Below are 13154 nucleotides of genomic sequence, written 5' to 3' on the forward strand. Positions count from 1 at the left end.
TTTCGATTACTTAAAAAGAAGTTTTTGGTTCAGAAAATGTTGACGGTTCTGATAATTCAGTGGAAGTTGTTGCTGATTTAAAGGAGATTATTGCCTCTCTAGTAGTTGCAGGTTGAATAGTGGGTGTGATTGAAAGATGGGTTGTAGTTGTGATTGTTACATTCAAAGTTGTTGGATAAGAAGTACTTTCTGTTGTTGAGTAATCATTATGATTGATTCAATTAAAGTTGCTGCTGGTTTTGAACTTTTATAGCTTCCATGGTAGTTGTTGCTGGTTGAATAGTAGTTTTGGTTGCTTCAGTCATACTTTCTTGTTTAAAGGAGGTTGTTGCTGATTGACTGCTAATTGTGTTTACTTCACTGAATGTCGTTGGTTTTAATGAAGTTGTTGCTTGTTGAAGAGTTGTTGCAATTGATTTACTGTAAATTATTGTTGGTGTCGAAGTAATTGATGCTGGTTGGGTACTAGAAATGATTGCTTCAGAAAAAGAAGTCTTTGGTTGGAAAGAAGTTGTTCCTGGTTGAATAGTTGCTTCGGTTGGTTCAATCACAGTTGTTGCTGATTTAGAACTAGCTGTTGCTTCCAAAGTAGATGCTGATGATTGTGTAGTGACTGTGCTTGCTAGCTGAGTAGTAGTTGTGATCAATTTTGTAGAAATGTTTGGTTTAAAAGAACTTGTTACGAAACAGTGGTGGTTGTTATTACCACAGAGGAAGTTTCTAGTTTGAGAGATGTTGTTGCTGGTTGAAAAGTTGTGATTGATTCAAGTCAAACAGACGGTTTTGAGGAGCTTGAAACCGGTACAGTAGTAGCCGTGATTAGATCTGTGGAAGTTTCTAGTTTAAAAGAAGATATTTCTAGTTGAAAAGTTGTTTTGATTGATTCTGTCGAAATTGTTGGTTTTGAGGTACTTTTTACTGGCACAGTAGTAGTTTCTGCATTAAAGGACGTTGTTTGTTGAGTAGTCATTGTTGCACTTGCTTCGATAGTAGTTGTTGGTTCAAAGGTAGTTGCTACCTCTTTTGTTCCTGTTGACTGTGTAGAAGAAGTACTAGCTGTTGCAAAGTCGGTAGTGGTTGCTAGATTTGTTGCTGCTACAGTGGGAGTAATTGATGTGACTGATGATGATGTTGCATTGGCTGGAAAATATCAATAGGAACAACAGTATGATTGCTAAAAAAAAAGGGAAAACAAAATATATATTGATTCAACTGAATAACTTTATATACCCAAAGTTTGGTTGTCCACAGTCAGCGTTATAAGTTTCTGAAGAAGACCAGACACCGCTTGTTGCAATTGGCGGTTTGCCTCGTTTTGGATTGCTTGAATAATTGTTGATACATCGATTTGCGACTGATTTTGTGTGGAATTAATTGTCATCACAATTCTGAATACAACCTCTATGCTACCCGGCCTAAGAAAAATTTTAAAAAATATCTTAATGTTTCAATTTTCACTAACAAATTTTGATTTTTTAAAAAAATTCATTTATACCTGAATCCCAAAATCTCTACATCGAGAAAGTCGTTTTCTGTCAACTTTAGTAAGGTGGCTTGTAACTGAAATTAAATTCGATGAGTGAAATCCGTGAGACATGTACACATTTTTGTCATATGACTAGTCCATTTAATAACTGGAATATGTATATGTACATGTAGTTTTGAATATAGTAAATAAGTTGTTGCTTGTTAATTTCTCTCGTAAACATTTATAGAATGAAGATGGGTAGATTTTACCTCTGCCTTAAGCTGAGCTGTCAGCTTCCGAGATATTGGCGATGTTGGGTCATTTAGGGAATCATTCCAAGCCTCATTCAGAAAAAGGTCTCCCATTAATACGACTGGGGCTATTGTTAAACAGAATTCCATCCATACATGTTCATTCAAATAAAACAATAATCTGTCTTAAAGCGAAGTAGTTATTAGTCTTTTACAATGATTACTAGTTCTATGCAAAGCACACGCACGGAAACCGCTAAAAGATATCAAAACATACAAATAATGAAAATTTAAAAAACTCAGCTCTGGTGATATTGTATATTGAAAATGAAATTTACATGTACTTCTATTTAAGCTATTTTTGATCATGTTAAAAAGAATTTCAGCGTAACGTATCGAGGAACTGTATGATTTAAGGTCAGACGATACGTTCCCCAAATTTCTGTTTTGTATATCTTCATAATGTATGAAAAATATACAAAATTTTAATTACTTTCTGATTTCTAAACCTGTTTCTAATTGTTTTAAAAAATTTGAAACACTAAAAATGTGATTTTGCAAACTTTATTTTTTTCCCTAAAGGATTATTTAAGAAATGCCATCATCTGGTATCTCGCACATATGCCCGGTAAGGTACTTCAATATTTTGTGAGTAAACATGTTAAAGTTGTATTTATTCGATGACAAAGTCTTGGAAAAAATTATATATTACTGAGGAACGTCTCGTCTGTCCTTAAGAGATTCTTCTTTTGGCAGTCCCGTATTAAATCTAACAGTCTGGCGAGAGGTATATCATTTCCCTACGGCTGATATACATCTCAATTAATCTGTAGATACTCAGTAATTTTTTAATGTATCAGTTTATAAACGAAAATTTTATAATAATTTGATAGATTGTAAACTAATAGACGAACCTTTTTGGATCGTATAACATTTCAATTCATTCAAGTATTTCATCGTAAGATACACATATTAAACGCCTCTGGATGATAATGTTTCATGCCAGTAAATTAAGATTTATAAACAGATAACTATGTACCATTTCCAGAGTTACTGAGTATATGATGTCTTGTTAAATAAAAATCCGATACTGCACAACAATCTTTGAACTTTTGTTGTTAAAAAGCAGTCACGAGTATAAATCAAGGATTTAGTCCACTATCAGGTTTTCTCTTCACGACTTGGATATTTCTAAGTTATGAAATTGATGAAGCTTGCAAAAAATTGATTTTTGAAGGATTTTTCATGTTTCAGTGGCATTTTTTTTTCCAAAACGTTTTTATAAGAAATCACTATTCTGATATATTTTCGACCAATCGTTTGAAAAAATGTGCCAGATTCGGTTTTTAAACTTTGTTTAAATTTTCTTGTTTTTACAGGCACGTAATATCTATTTTGAAAGCGGGGTTCCAGCCAGAGAAAAAAAATCAACTAAACTGGAAAAAAATACTTTGGCAAGCATGAAAAAAAAAGAACAAACAAACAAATAAGCAAGCAAGCAAAATCTTCCAATCTCAAAAATCCATGGGGGACTTGGTGTAGATTCTAACTTCTAAAACAATCCAGATTTCCCCCCACACATTAGGTACCACATTACCCTGACCTGACTATACCGGGGGCCCCAGAACAAGCTACAATCCAGAATTTCATAAACAGAAAAAGGAGACAGGGCCTTCCGATACTACGTGCCTGTTGTAACAAATGTCGAAATAATTTGTTTCCATTGCACCATCTTAATAAGAGTGTTTTGATTGATTATACTCTGTAACATTTTTGTCTAAACAGTAACTAATAATACATATATTTATAACATTTACGAAATGAAAAACAAAATATGCGTAATTACAACACGTTTAATTTCATATGGAAACAAATATCCGACTTGAATAAACTTTTTGAATACTTTAATCTTTGGTGTTTAGAAAACCGAATTCAACACTAAATACAAAAAAAAATTACTATGGTTTTGAAAAAAATGTTACTAGAGTTTAAATCAAAACACTCAAAACAAAATTTCACTAGTTTATTATCACAGTAATGTCTTTGCATTGAAAAGTGTCTTTTAATGTAAAAATGTCTCTTTTTACACTACGTTTACCATTAGCTAGTTTGACCGATATGCTTCCTGCCATAACTGTACTGAGGTAGCCATTGGTTCGTGTAGTCTGCTGCCTCCTTGCCTCGTCCTCTATCGTCTGCCTGACGTCAGTGACGTTCACACTTGACGTATCCACCTGTCCGTCAAGCATTACAGTGACGCGGAACACGATCTTGAAGAACACTCTGACACTACCAGAACTGTCAAAAGAGATTATTGAAAGCCTTGTTTAAATTGAGAGAGATGAATCGACAACAGTGATTTCTGAGATTAATTTTTTTTTAGATATTAAATTTTGAATTTTATAATCATTTTACTTCAATTTTATTCAAAACAAACATAAAATTTAAGGTCATACTTTACGAAATTTCTTGCATATGCATTTTAAATTGAAAATATTGAAACTTTGGTATTAATTTCATTAGTGTGTCAATCTGTCAGTCTGTCCGTTTGTAACAAAAACATTATATATAGTGTAGGTTACATATCGCGTATCTGAGCTAAAAAAAAAAAAAAAAAAAAAAAACGAGATTATGAAAATTTACATGATTTTCGCTTTTTACGTTCAAATTAAATCTTTTACCGATTTTTAACTTGTATATCCCCCACGTTTCTATAGTAAAATTACTTTAAACTGTGTCTGATATTTAAATTCTGAGTCGGTAAATAAATCGGTTAAATTATTTTAATCTCGGATATCTATGAAACGTGATTGAATTAAATTGTGTAATTTACAGGAAAGACCTATCTTTATATTAAGTAAAAAATTAAATATTAGAAAAATCTCTTCAATTATAGCCTGAACTTAATCAAAAACACATCATATATAACTTTAAGAAGGAATTTGGCGAGGTAAAAGATGTGTATAAAAAGAAACTGATGCAAGAAAGCTTGGGAGGTTCATATATATTTAAGGAATAACTGTCAGATCTTTTTAAATTAATATAGTCTAAACTTATCAAAATATGTTATCTATATGACTTTAATCTTGTTCATACTGAGTAACTTTTGAATCACATGTATATTACTTGTGATAAGACCTTTCTAAATATAAATATGAGTATCTTCATACTAATCAGTCAACTTTATGCCCTCAAACGTTCTGATTAATTCCCAAAATTTTAAAGATTTTCCTTCACATTTCAAAATCTATTGTAGCAAAATTCAATTTTATAGGATGCCACTATTAGAGTCATCTTTGATCCTTTTCTTAAATTGTTGAAACTAGTACTGTGAGTACTGGCAGTAATCTAAATTGATTTGCGAATCTGTGTATATTCTTATTTTTTGTTACACATTTAAAAGTTTCAACTATACTGTTTGCTCCAACCCTTAGTTTGCATTCATGATTTGTACATTTACACTATTTGATGAATCGTACTTTTTTCATTTCTTGCCAAAATGTTAGTGAGAAGACGTTTAGATGGCGCTAATTTTTTTTTACTAATTTGTGGATATCTTCCTTTGAAATGAGAGAGAATTTTCATTTAAAGAAAGAGAATGCAAAGGTACATATCATACCTGAATTCCGTCACCTGGCTTTCGTTAAATAGAGACTTCAGCGGACTGGTCAGAAATGCAGTGTCCAACTAAAAAAAGAGATAAATTAATTACCATATCGTGACTATTGTAACTGAGTTTAACACGTCAAAAATAACTCTGTTTTGTTACTTACTAAGATATAAATGAATGCATACCTCATATTCAATGGCTCTTGAAAGGATCTTATACTGTGGTGTAGTATCGTCACTCAGTGCAGCTGTCCACGTTCTATTGAGAATCAGGGATCCGGAAAATACCATAGGAGCTAAAAATAACCCTCCGAATATTCAACTTACATGTAAAATACCACTGGAGCTGAAAAAATAACCCTCCCAATACTCAACATACATGTAAAATACCACAGGAGCTAAAAATAACCCTACGAATACTCAACGTACATGTAAAATACCATAGGAGCTAAAAAATAACCCTCCGAATACTCAACATACATGTAAAATACATGTACAAAGAGAGCTGAAAAATTAACCCTCCGAATACTCAACATACATGTAGAGTACGAGAAGAGCTGAAAAATTAACCCTCCGAATACTCAACATACATGTAAAATACGAGAAGAGCTGAAAAATTAACCCTCCGAATACTCAACATACATGTAAAATACGAGAATAGCTGAAAAAATAACCCTCCGAATATTCAACATACATGTGAAACACCACAAGAGCTGAAAAATTAACCCTCCGAATATTCAACATACACGTAAAATACGAGAAGGGCTGAAAAATTAACCCTCCGAATATTCAACATACATGTAAAAATTCGAGAAGAGCTGAAAAAATAACCCTTCGAATATTCAAGATATATGTAAAATACGAGAAGAGCTGAAAAAATAACCCTCCCAATACTCAACATACATGTAAAGTACGAGTATAGCTGAAAAAATAACCCTCCGAATATTCAACATACATATAAACTACCACAGGAACTGAAAAATTAACCCTCCGAATATTCAACACACATGTAAAATACCAGAGGAGCTGAAAAATTAACCCTCCGAGTATTCAACATACATGTAAAATACCACAGGAGCTGAAAAATTAACCCTCCGAATATTCAACATACATGTAAAATACCACAGGAGCTGAAAAAAATAACCCTCCGAATATTCTACATGCATGTACATGTAAAATACTATAGGAGCTAAAAACTTTACCCTTCGAATATTCAACATAAAATCAAACAAAAATTAAGAAAAAGTAACTTTATATTCTGAATATTGTTTTATTTATTATGAAAGTGCATTATATACTAGTATTCCAAATATACTCAGAAATGTATCAAACACTTTGCCCTTTGAGCTATGGTCTCTTTATTAGCCATTGAATGTAGAAGTTAATTAAAATAGGATGCAGCATTTGCCTAAGCCCTAGACACAAAAAAAAAACTAAAAGTACTGTGAGCATGAGCTCACTAAATATTACCTGCCTTCCTTATGATTATAATGGGAGCTTATGATTTGCTCTGGAGACCCAAAATAAGTGTCAGATCAAACAATAGAGTAAGAGGTGAACAATGACATTATGTAATATTTAATATGTGAAGTATCATTAAATTTTATTCAGTGGTATAGGAGGAATGGCGAATAAGAGATGGATACCCTTTGAATATTATAAAGAATGGTCGTCCACACATTTTGCTCAAGGGAACCCAAAGTATGTGTCCAATCAAACAGTAAAATAGAAGGTGCACAATGACATTGTGTAACAAAGATTCCGTAAAAGTCTCATTAAATTTCATTCAGCGGTAAAAGAGGAGTTACGGATAAGAGATCGGTACCCCACAGCATAACAGATGGACGGACGGACATCCCGATCACCATAAATCCTCCCACTTTTCAAGCGGGGGTATAATGAATAAAAGCATAAATGTAGAGATACCTTAAATGACAGTGGACATGAACTATCAGTATGCTAAAATTACATGGTATTTCTTACAAGGATTGAGGGTTTATGATATAGAAAGAAGATGTTTTGGATTCCAAATATACTTGTTCAAATGCGAGATGCAACAACTGGACATCTAATCACCTCTCGAAAACTGCATTAGTATGAAGAGTTGAGACCATAACAATTCTTTACTGCTGTGATATATATATATATATTGGTGACAGTTGGTGTCAGCTTTGTTTTGAGTATGAGACTCACCTGTAGATAGAGAACTAGTCTGAACTGTTGTGGAGATATGGTCTTTGTCGTTATGATGCTGACGATGTCTTCTTTTCGTAGTTGAACTGGACAGGGATGATTCCACAGCCGGAGCCGCTACATTCGGATCTGTTGAAACCAGACCCGGACTACAGCCTGAAGTGTGGAAACACTGGTGGATGCCCCTTGTGTTGGCACTTGTTGTCCCCCGTTTATTGCTGTTGTGGTAATTTGTGATAGTGCTTCGTCTGCCCTTGCTATGGTAGACTGCACATCAGTAGTCGTCGGGGAAAAGTGTCACCTCGTTTAGGCAGCTGTTCATTTAACCTTGATTTGTCTAAAAAGAATTATCAATGTTTTATTTTATAATGTGGTAAATTGTCGGGTTATTGATAAAATTATTAAACCATGCACTTAAGTAGTGTATCTGATTAAATATAAGAACACATGTATACGGTGCACCAATTTTCTTTTTATTCCAAACACGTGCGGACTTGAAATTCATTAGAAACATCATTCAAAAGATCCATTATCTATGTTGATTGCTTATTTAGAATGAGTAACTCACCAATGAAATAGAGAGACAGTGTCACGGCTACAGTGATGAGTGCGATGAGTGTGATGATTCCCATGATGACCCAGAATCGGCGTTGTCTGTAGTCATTACATTCAATGACTGATCTCAAACTGTCTGAGCTCTCTATCAAAATAACAAATAACCAAAGATTCTTTCAAATAATTTGAAAACTTTCACTAAACCCTCATTGTTCCCTCTTCGGTCCACCTGGAGCGCCCAGTGGTGACTGAAAACTTTCACTAAACCCTCATTGGAAGTAGCCAGTAGTGTTGCTACTTATTAATATCCGGGGTAAGAGTTCGAATTTGAAGAAATGACAGATAATCTAAAATCTCATTGAACATGTTGAAAAGCTTCACATTGTACTCTATATCAATCACATTGTACTCTATTAGATTCCATAGAGAAAAGATTCTAAGAAAACGTACAAGATGTAAACACCAATTAGAGTACCTGACAAATCGTTACCGAAGTCTAACCGTTCCCTCTTTCCACCTGGTAGCTGCCCAGTGGTGACCCCCAAAAAAACATATACCTCCAGTCCTTGACTGGTAGCTGCCCAGTGGTGACTGAAGGTATAGCAGATTTTGTATGGGACTTAGCGGGCATATCAAAATAAAAAATATCTAGGTGTCATATTCTCTTCGTTTTCTCTGGGTGTTGGTTTTCAACAAAATATTCTCTGGGTGTTGGAGGTAGTGGTTTGTCAACTGGTTGGACAGGGTCACGTGACATTTTCATACTATTGTTGATGTTGTAGGCTTCTATTGGGTCATGATTGTATTAAATTTCCCTTTTCAATATCCATTTACTATTTCCTCAACTGTTGAAATGTCTTCTGATTGCGTATGGTACCATGGATTAGTCTGCCATTTCTTGCAAATAATACATGCAGAACGTTACAGAAGCAGGGGCTTCGTCTCACTTGAATTTTACTAATGTGCGTTTAGACTATATGCAACTCAACAATACGTGTACATATTTTCTGATATGCTTACAGAATGTCGCTTTATGTATTTTGCAGGCGTAGGCTAGGAAACAGAATTAACCTAGGACATGTAAAAGATAAAGGACAGGATAGGGTAAGAGCCTATTTGGTCCCGATTTGGGGTGTCTTTCAGAATGATCCAACAGTTTATCCATAAAAACCTGTTGTCACCCCTGCCACAAAATTAGTATTGGTTCTACTAATACTACTGTCAATTTTTGAATTTTCTCATTTTTATGCAAATGTTCATCGATTTTACGGCACATTCTGTTTGGAAAACATGGAGCACAAGCTTTCCTATACACTAGTATTAGATGTAGTTTATGTGTAAAAATCTCAGATAGACAAGCTTGTGCTCTATGTTTTCAGAAGAGAAAAGTATCTCAAGTATGATGGAATTCCACCAGAATTGAGGAAATTCTGGAAATGTCCTACTTCTGCACCCTCTAGTGGCTTCCATGTAAGCTTTGAATCTAAATTAGTGCTTGTTTTAAAGTAAGCATCATTTTAACTTTTTAACTACAAACTCTAACAATTGTACCAGCGTTCTGATTTTTACATCAAATAAGGACCAGATTCGGTCGTTACTCTATCTTGTTCTTTAAGGAACACCACCTTGAAGGAAAACTTATCGTATACTCTAATTCCTTCAGGAGTACTTGTATTTAAGTGATCAACTGCAGTATATTGTAGTTTCATGTAGTCACCAATGTCTGCAAGCACGTAACATCAGGAAGGGGCCGGGTGTTCTCTACACATACATGTTGTATTTTCTAATAATATTTGTTTACTACTGAAAATGTTCAAACAAGCACCAGGCACCCCATCTCCTTCCTGAACGTGAAAAACCTATTTCGTGGGAGGGGGTTCAAGAAGTTGGAACCTACGCCCCCTCCAAAGGAGATTTACAATAAGATTTACAAGACTGAATATTTTTCACACAAGTTGATCACCCCCCCCCCCCGGAACACTGGTTTTTTGTGGGTATCTGTCGAATTTTTCCTTTACATGCTTAGACCTGAATATGTGTCAACAACAGTTACAAATATTTTAACTATACATAGCTTTTCAATAATTATATTATGAAGTAAATATCATAATGTAAGGAATTCAATTATAATTTTTGTTCTGTGAAATTTTACTTTCAGTGTTTTTAATTATTGTCATATCCACGGATGCTTGTAAAGGAATTGCATTTGGTGTGGTCAGAAAAAAATGTTAGACATACATGTATGTAGATATGAATTTAAAGTTTTAGAATTCAGAGGGTTTAAAACTAACTTTAATAATCTCTTTAATGTATCTAAACATTAAGATATTTCTATTTGCATGCACAGCTATTCATAATTAACAGGTATCTCATCACTTAACTGCACACAAATGCACTTGTTTTATATGTACTTTATTTAACACTTTATTGTTTAACTTTGCTTCCAAATTAACATTTTTTGCTCACCTGTTTAAAAAAATTCAGACCACTGCATGCAGTATAATATACATGTTAGCCGATTCATTTCGTCCCCAGATTTCGATTTCATTGTTTATTTCAATATGACCTTACTTTGAACTTACGAAATATAGAGGGAAGAAATAATAACAATTTTCCTTTGCAGAAACTCAACAAGGTAATGCTTGCATGCTTTATATTAATCACTGTTGACACAGAAGCTGTAGTCTGGCAGTTGTACGACATAAATTCTGAAAATATCCTCTATCCAATTTTTTAAAAGTGATTAGAAAAAAAAAATTTCCCATATTGGTGCTCTTTTTGTTTGTTATCAAAGTTAATGGATTTTGCTGTAATACGAATCCAGAATTAAAATATTGCGTCGAAAATACTACCATTGGGTAAACAAACCTTAGCTCGTCTATCATTCACATGACTTTTGTGCACATGTTCCCTTATCGTCCGGACTTTGTAGTTCTGTTCCTCCAGCATCCCTGGACAACCTGCCACTTTACAGGCCCAGAATATTGTCCCATTGATTTCTTTGTGATACCGAAATTCATTGTTCTCATGCATCAAGCTGAAATGTTTGCGTTTCTTTTCATTTCTGTCAATTCGTAGCATGTTCGGTGGTATTTGACTGAAAGTTGAAGAATAATGGTCGGTTGGAGATGGAATAACAGATAATCCACACTCGTATTCTCTTTTAAATTGTAAGACATCTAATTTCCCATTATCAGTTGCAAAGTCAATGTCTCTGGGCAATGGCGCCTGTCTAACTATTCACTTGGGTTGTGCTCAGTGAACCGTGCCCGAGTGTTCGACAGGCAGACTTTATACCCGTGCAAAGCAATATATGGGAACACAATAGGGCAATAAATATTTTCATACTTCAGACATTAGTAGCCCCCCCCCCCCCATTTATATGATATTTCTAATTTAACGCTTATCTATTTCGTATTTCAAGGAATGTATTGGCCTTGCTCAATATCATCATTAGGAGATGGGTTCATTATTACAGTATACATATACGAGGGCTGTTCGGAAATTATTGAGACAATTACATTTATTCCATAACAGACAAAGATAATTTCATGAAAATTCTTCAACATTTTATAAAGAACGAGTAAAACATTTATGCAAAATTTCTAATTCCTATGATTATTAGATAAGTTTCGGTAAAATAATAAACATGCATATGTCTATCGACCCGCGCAGCAGCATCACTACGTCGTTTAATGTTACGTTAGCCATAGATGGTTTCGCATGTGAAACGACCGGGAAGCGTTTAATACTCTTCCTTCTTTGTTATTTCATATAACATTACAAAAATCAAACAGTCTCTTTTCTAAAACTATTCTTTAAAAAGGTATGTTGTTGCCTCCTTTCATTTGTGGGAAAGGTAATACCGTACATAATAACTTATAGTCGTCCAGAGCTTTTAATTTTACTCTGGTTAAATTAATTGAAAAAAGAAATGTAACAATGAAATAACAAACCCTAACATATTATGTTTTCTCGTTGTTATTGTTTTAGCAGGTCGATTTGTCTGGAAAAGTGTTTTACATTGCGCTACACAAAATTTTAGGTATTGGCTGGCTGCGCCGCCCATGACGTCAAAATCCAATATGTCGTTGTTAGTAGATTTCACTACCGCGCTTAATTATTCTATGATCTTCATATTTCTGATCAAAATTCTATCAGAGTTGCACAGCATGAATTTGAAATAAAGTTGAAAAATTATACACTTAAACTGAATTATTTTCGCTCTTATTATGTATCCACGAAGAGTTAGAACGTTGGTTTTACATATTTTCAATATCTGATTTCGTGACTGCTCCGGGTACCCCTACTGTTGACGCATTTATATACCATTCTAGAGAAAATATTTAATATATGTAAAATATTTCTTGCTTTTATTAATTACTAGAGTATGTCAAAAGTATATGAAAATTTTCACGGGAAGACGTTCAATAGAAAGCAAAATATACACAATGTCTCAATAATTTCCGAACAGCCCTCGTATATGTTATTTTTGAGTGAAAGAATGTTTTAATTATTCCTATAGCAACTTATCTATAAAATCAATTGAATTTTCGAAAAGCAAAGATCCTGGCTTACCACTGCAATGCAGTCGCACATACCTCGTACAAAGCTGTGTGGCAACGCACTTTGAAAAAATTACGCACTTTGAAAAAATTTTTCAAAGTGCGTTAATTTTTGGGACCAGATTAACGCACTTTGAAAAAAAAAATTTTTTTCAAAGTGCGTTAATATGGACCATATTAACGCACTTTGAAAAAAAATTCTGCATGGCTTAGTCAATATTCCTACAAATCTTAAGTATGATAACTTATCATTTGAACCTGATTTGATACTTTTTGTCCCCCGCTTGAAAAGTGGGGGGTATTAATTTGGGTCTACCTGTCCGTCCGTCCGTCTACCTGTCCATCCGTCCGTCTTTCTGTAACGCTTTCGTTTCCACACGATATCTCGACAACCCTTTGAGCTTTTGCAATGAAATTAAACATAACAGAATCCCTGTGGTCTTAGGAAGACCCCTTTGGAATTTGGGGTCAAAAGGTCAACATTCAAGGTCGTAAAGAACTACGAACGATAGT

General features: G+C 34.1%; 1 protein-coding gene across 1 annotated transcript; it reads right to left on the minus strand.

Annotated features, from left to right (window-relative positions):
• Window positions 1–221: 221 nt before the first annotated feature.
• Window positions 222–5619, minus strand: LOC134282168 (location of vulva defective 1-like). Its single transcript, XM_062764610.1, has 8 exons — window positions 5515–5619; window positions 5339–5406; window positions 3818–4017; window positions 1738–1847; window positions 1496–1560; window positions 1231–1415; window positions 806–1140; window positions 222–626 (listed from the first exon to the last, which is right to left on the minus strand). Exons 1-8 carry the CDS (start codon window positions 5617–5619, stop codon window positions 222–224), a joined length of 1473 nt encoding a protein of 490 aa, XP_062620594.1.
• Between the last annotated feature and the right edge of the window lie 7535 nt (window positions 5620–13154).

This window comes from Saccostrea cucullata, unplaced genomic scaffold, assembly GCF_032062105.1.
Source record: "Saccostrea cucullata isolate Sc308-1 unplaced genomic scaffold, CSIRO_AGI_Scuc_v1 ctg4823, whole genome shotgun sequence".
Taxonomy (NCBI): Eukaryota; Metazoa; Mollusca; class Bivalvia; order Ostreida; family Ostreidae; genus Saccostrea; species Saccostrea cuccullata.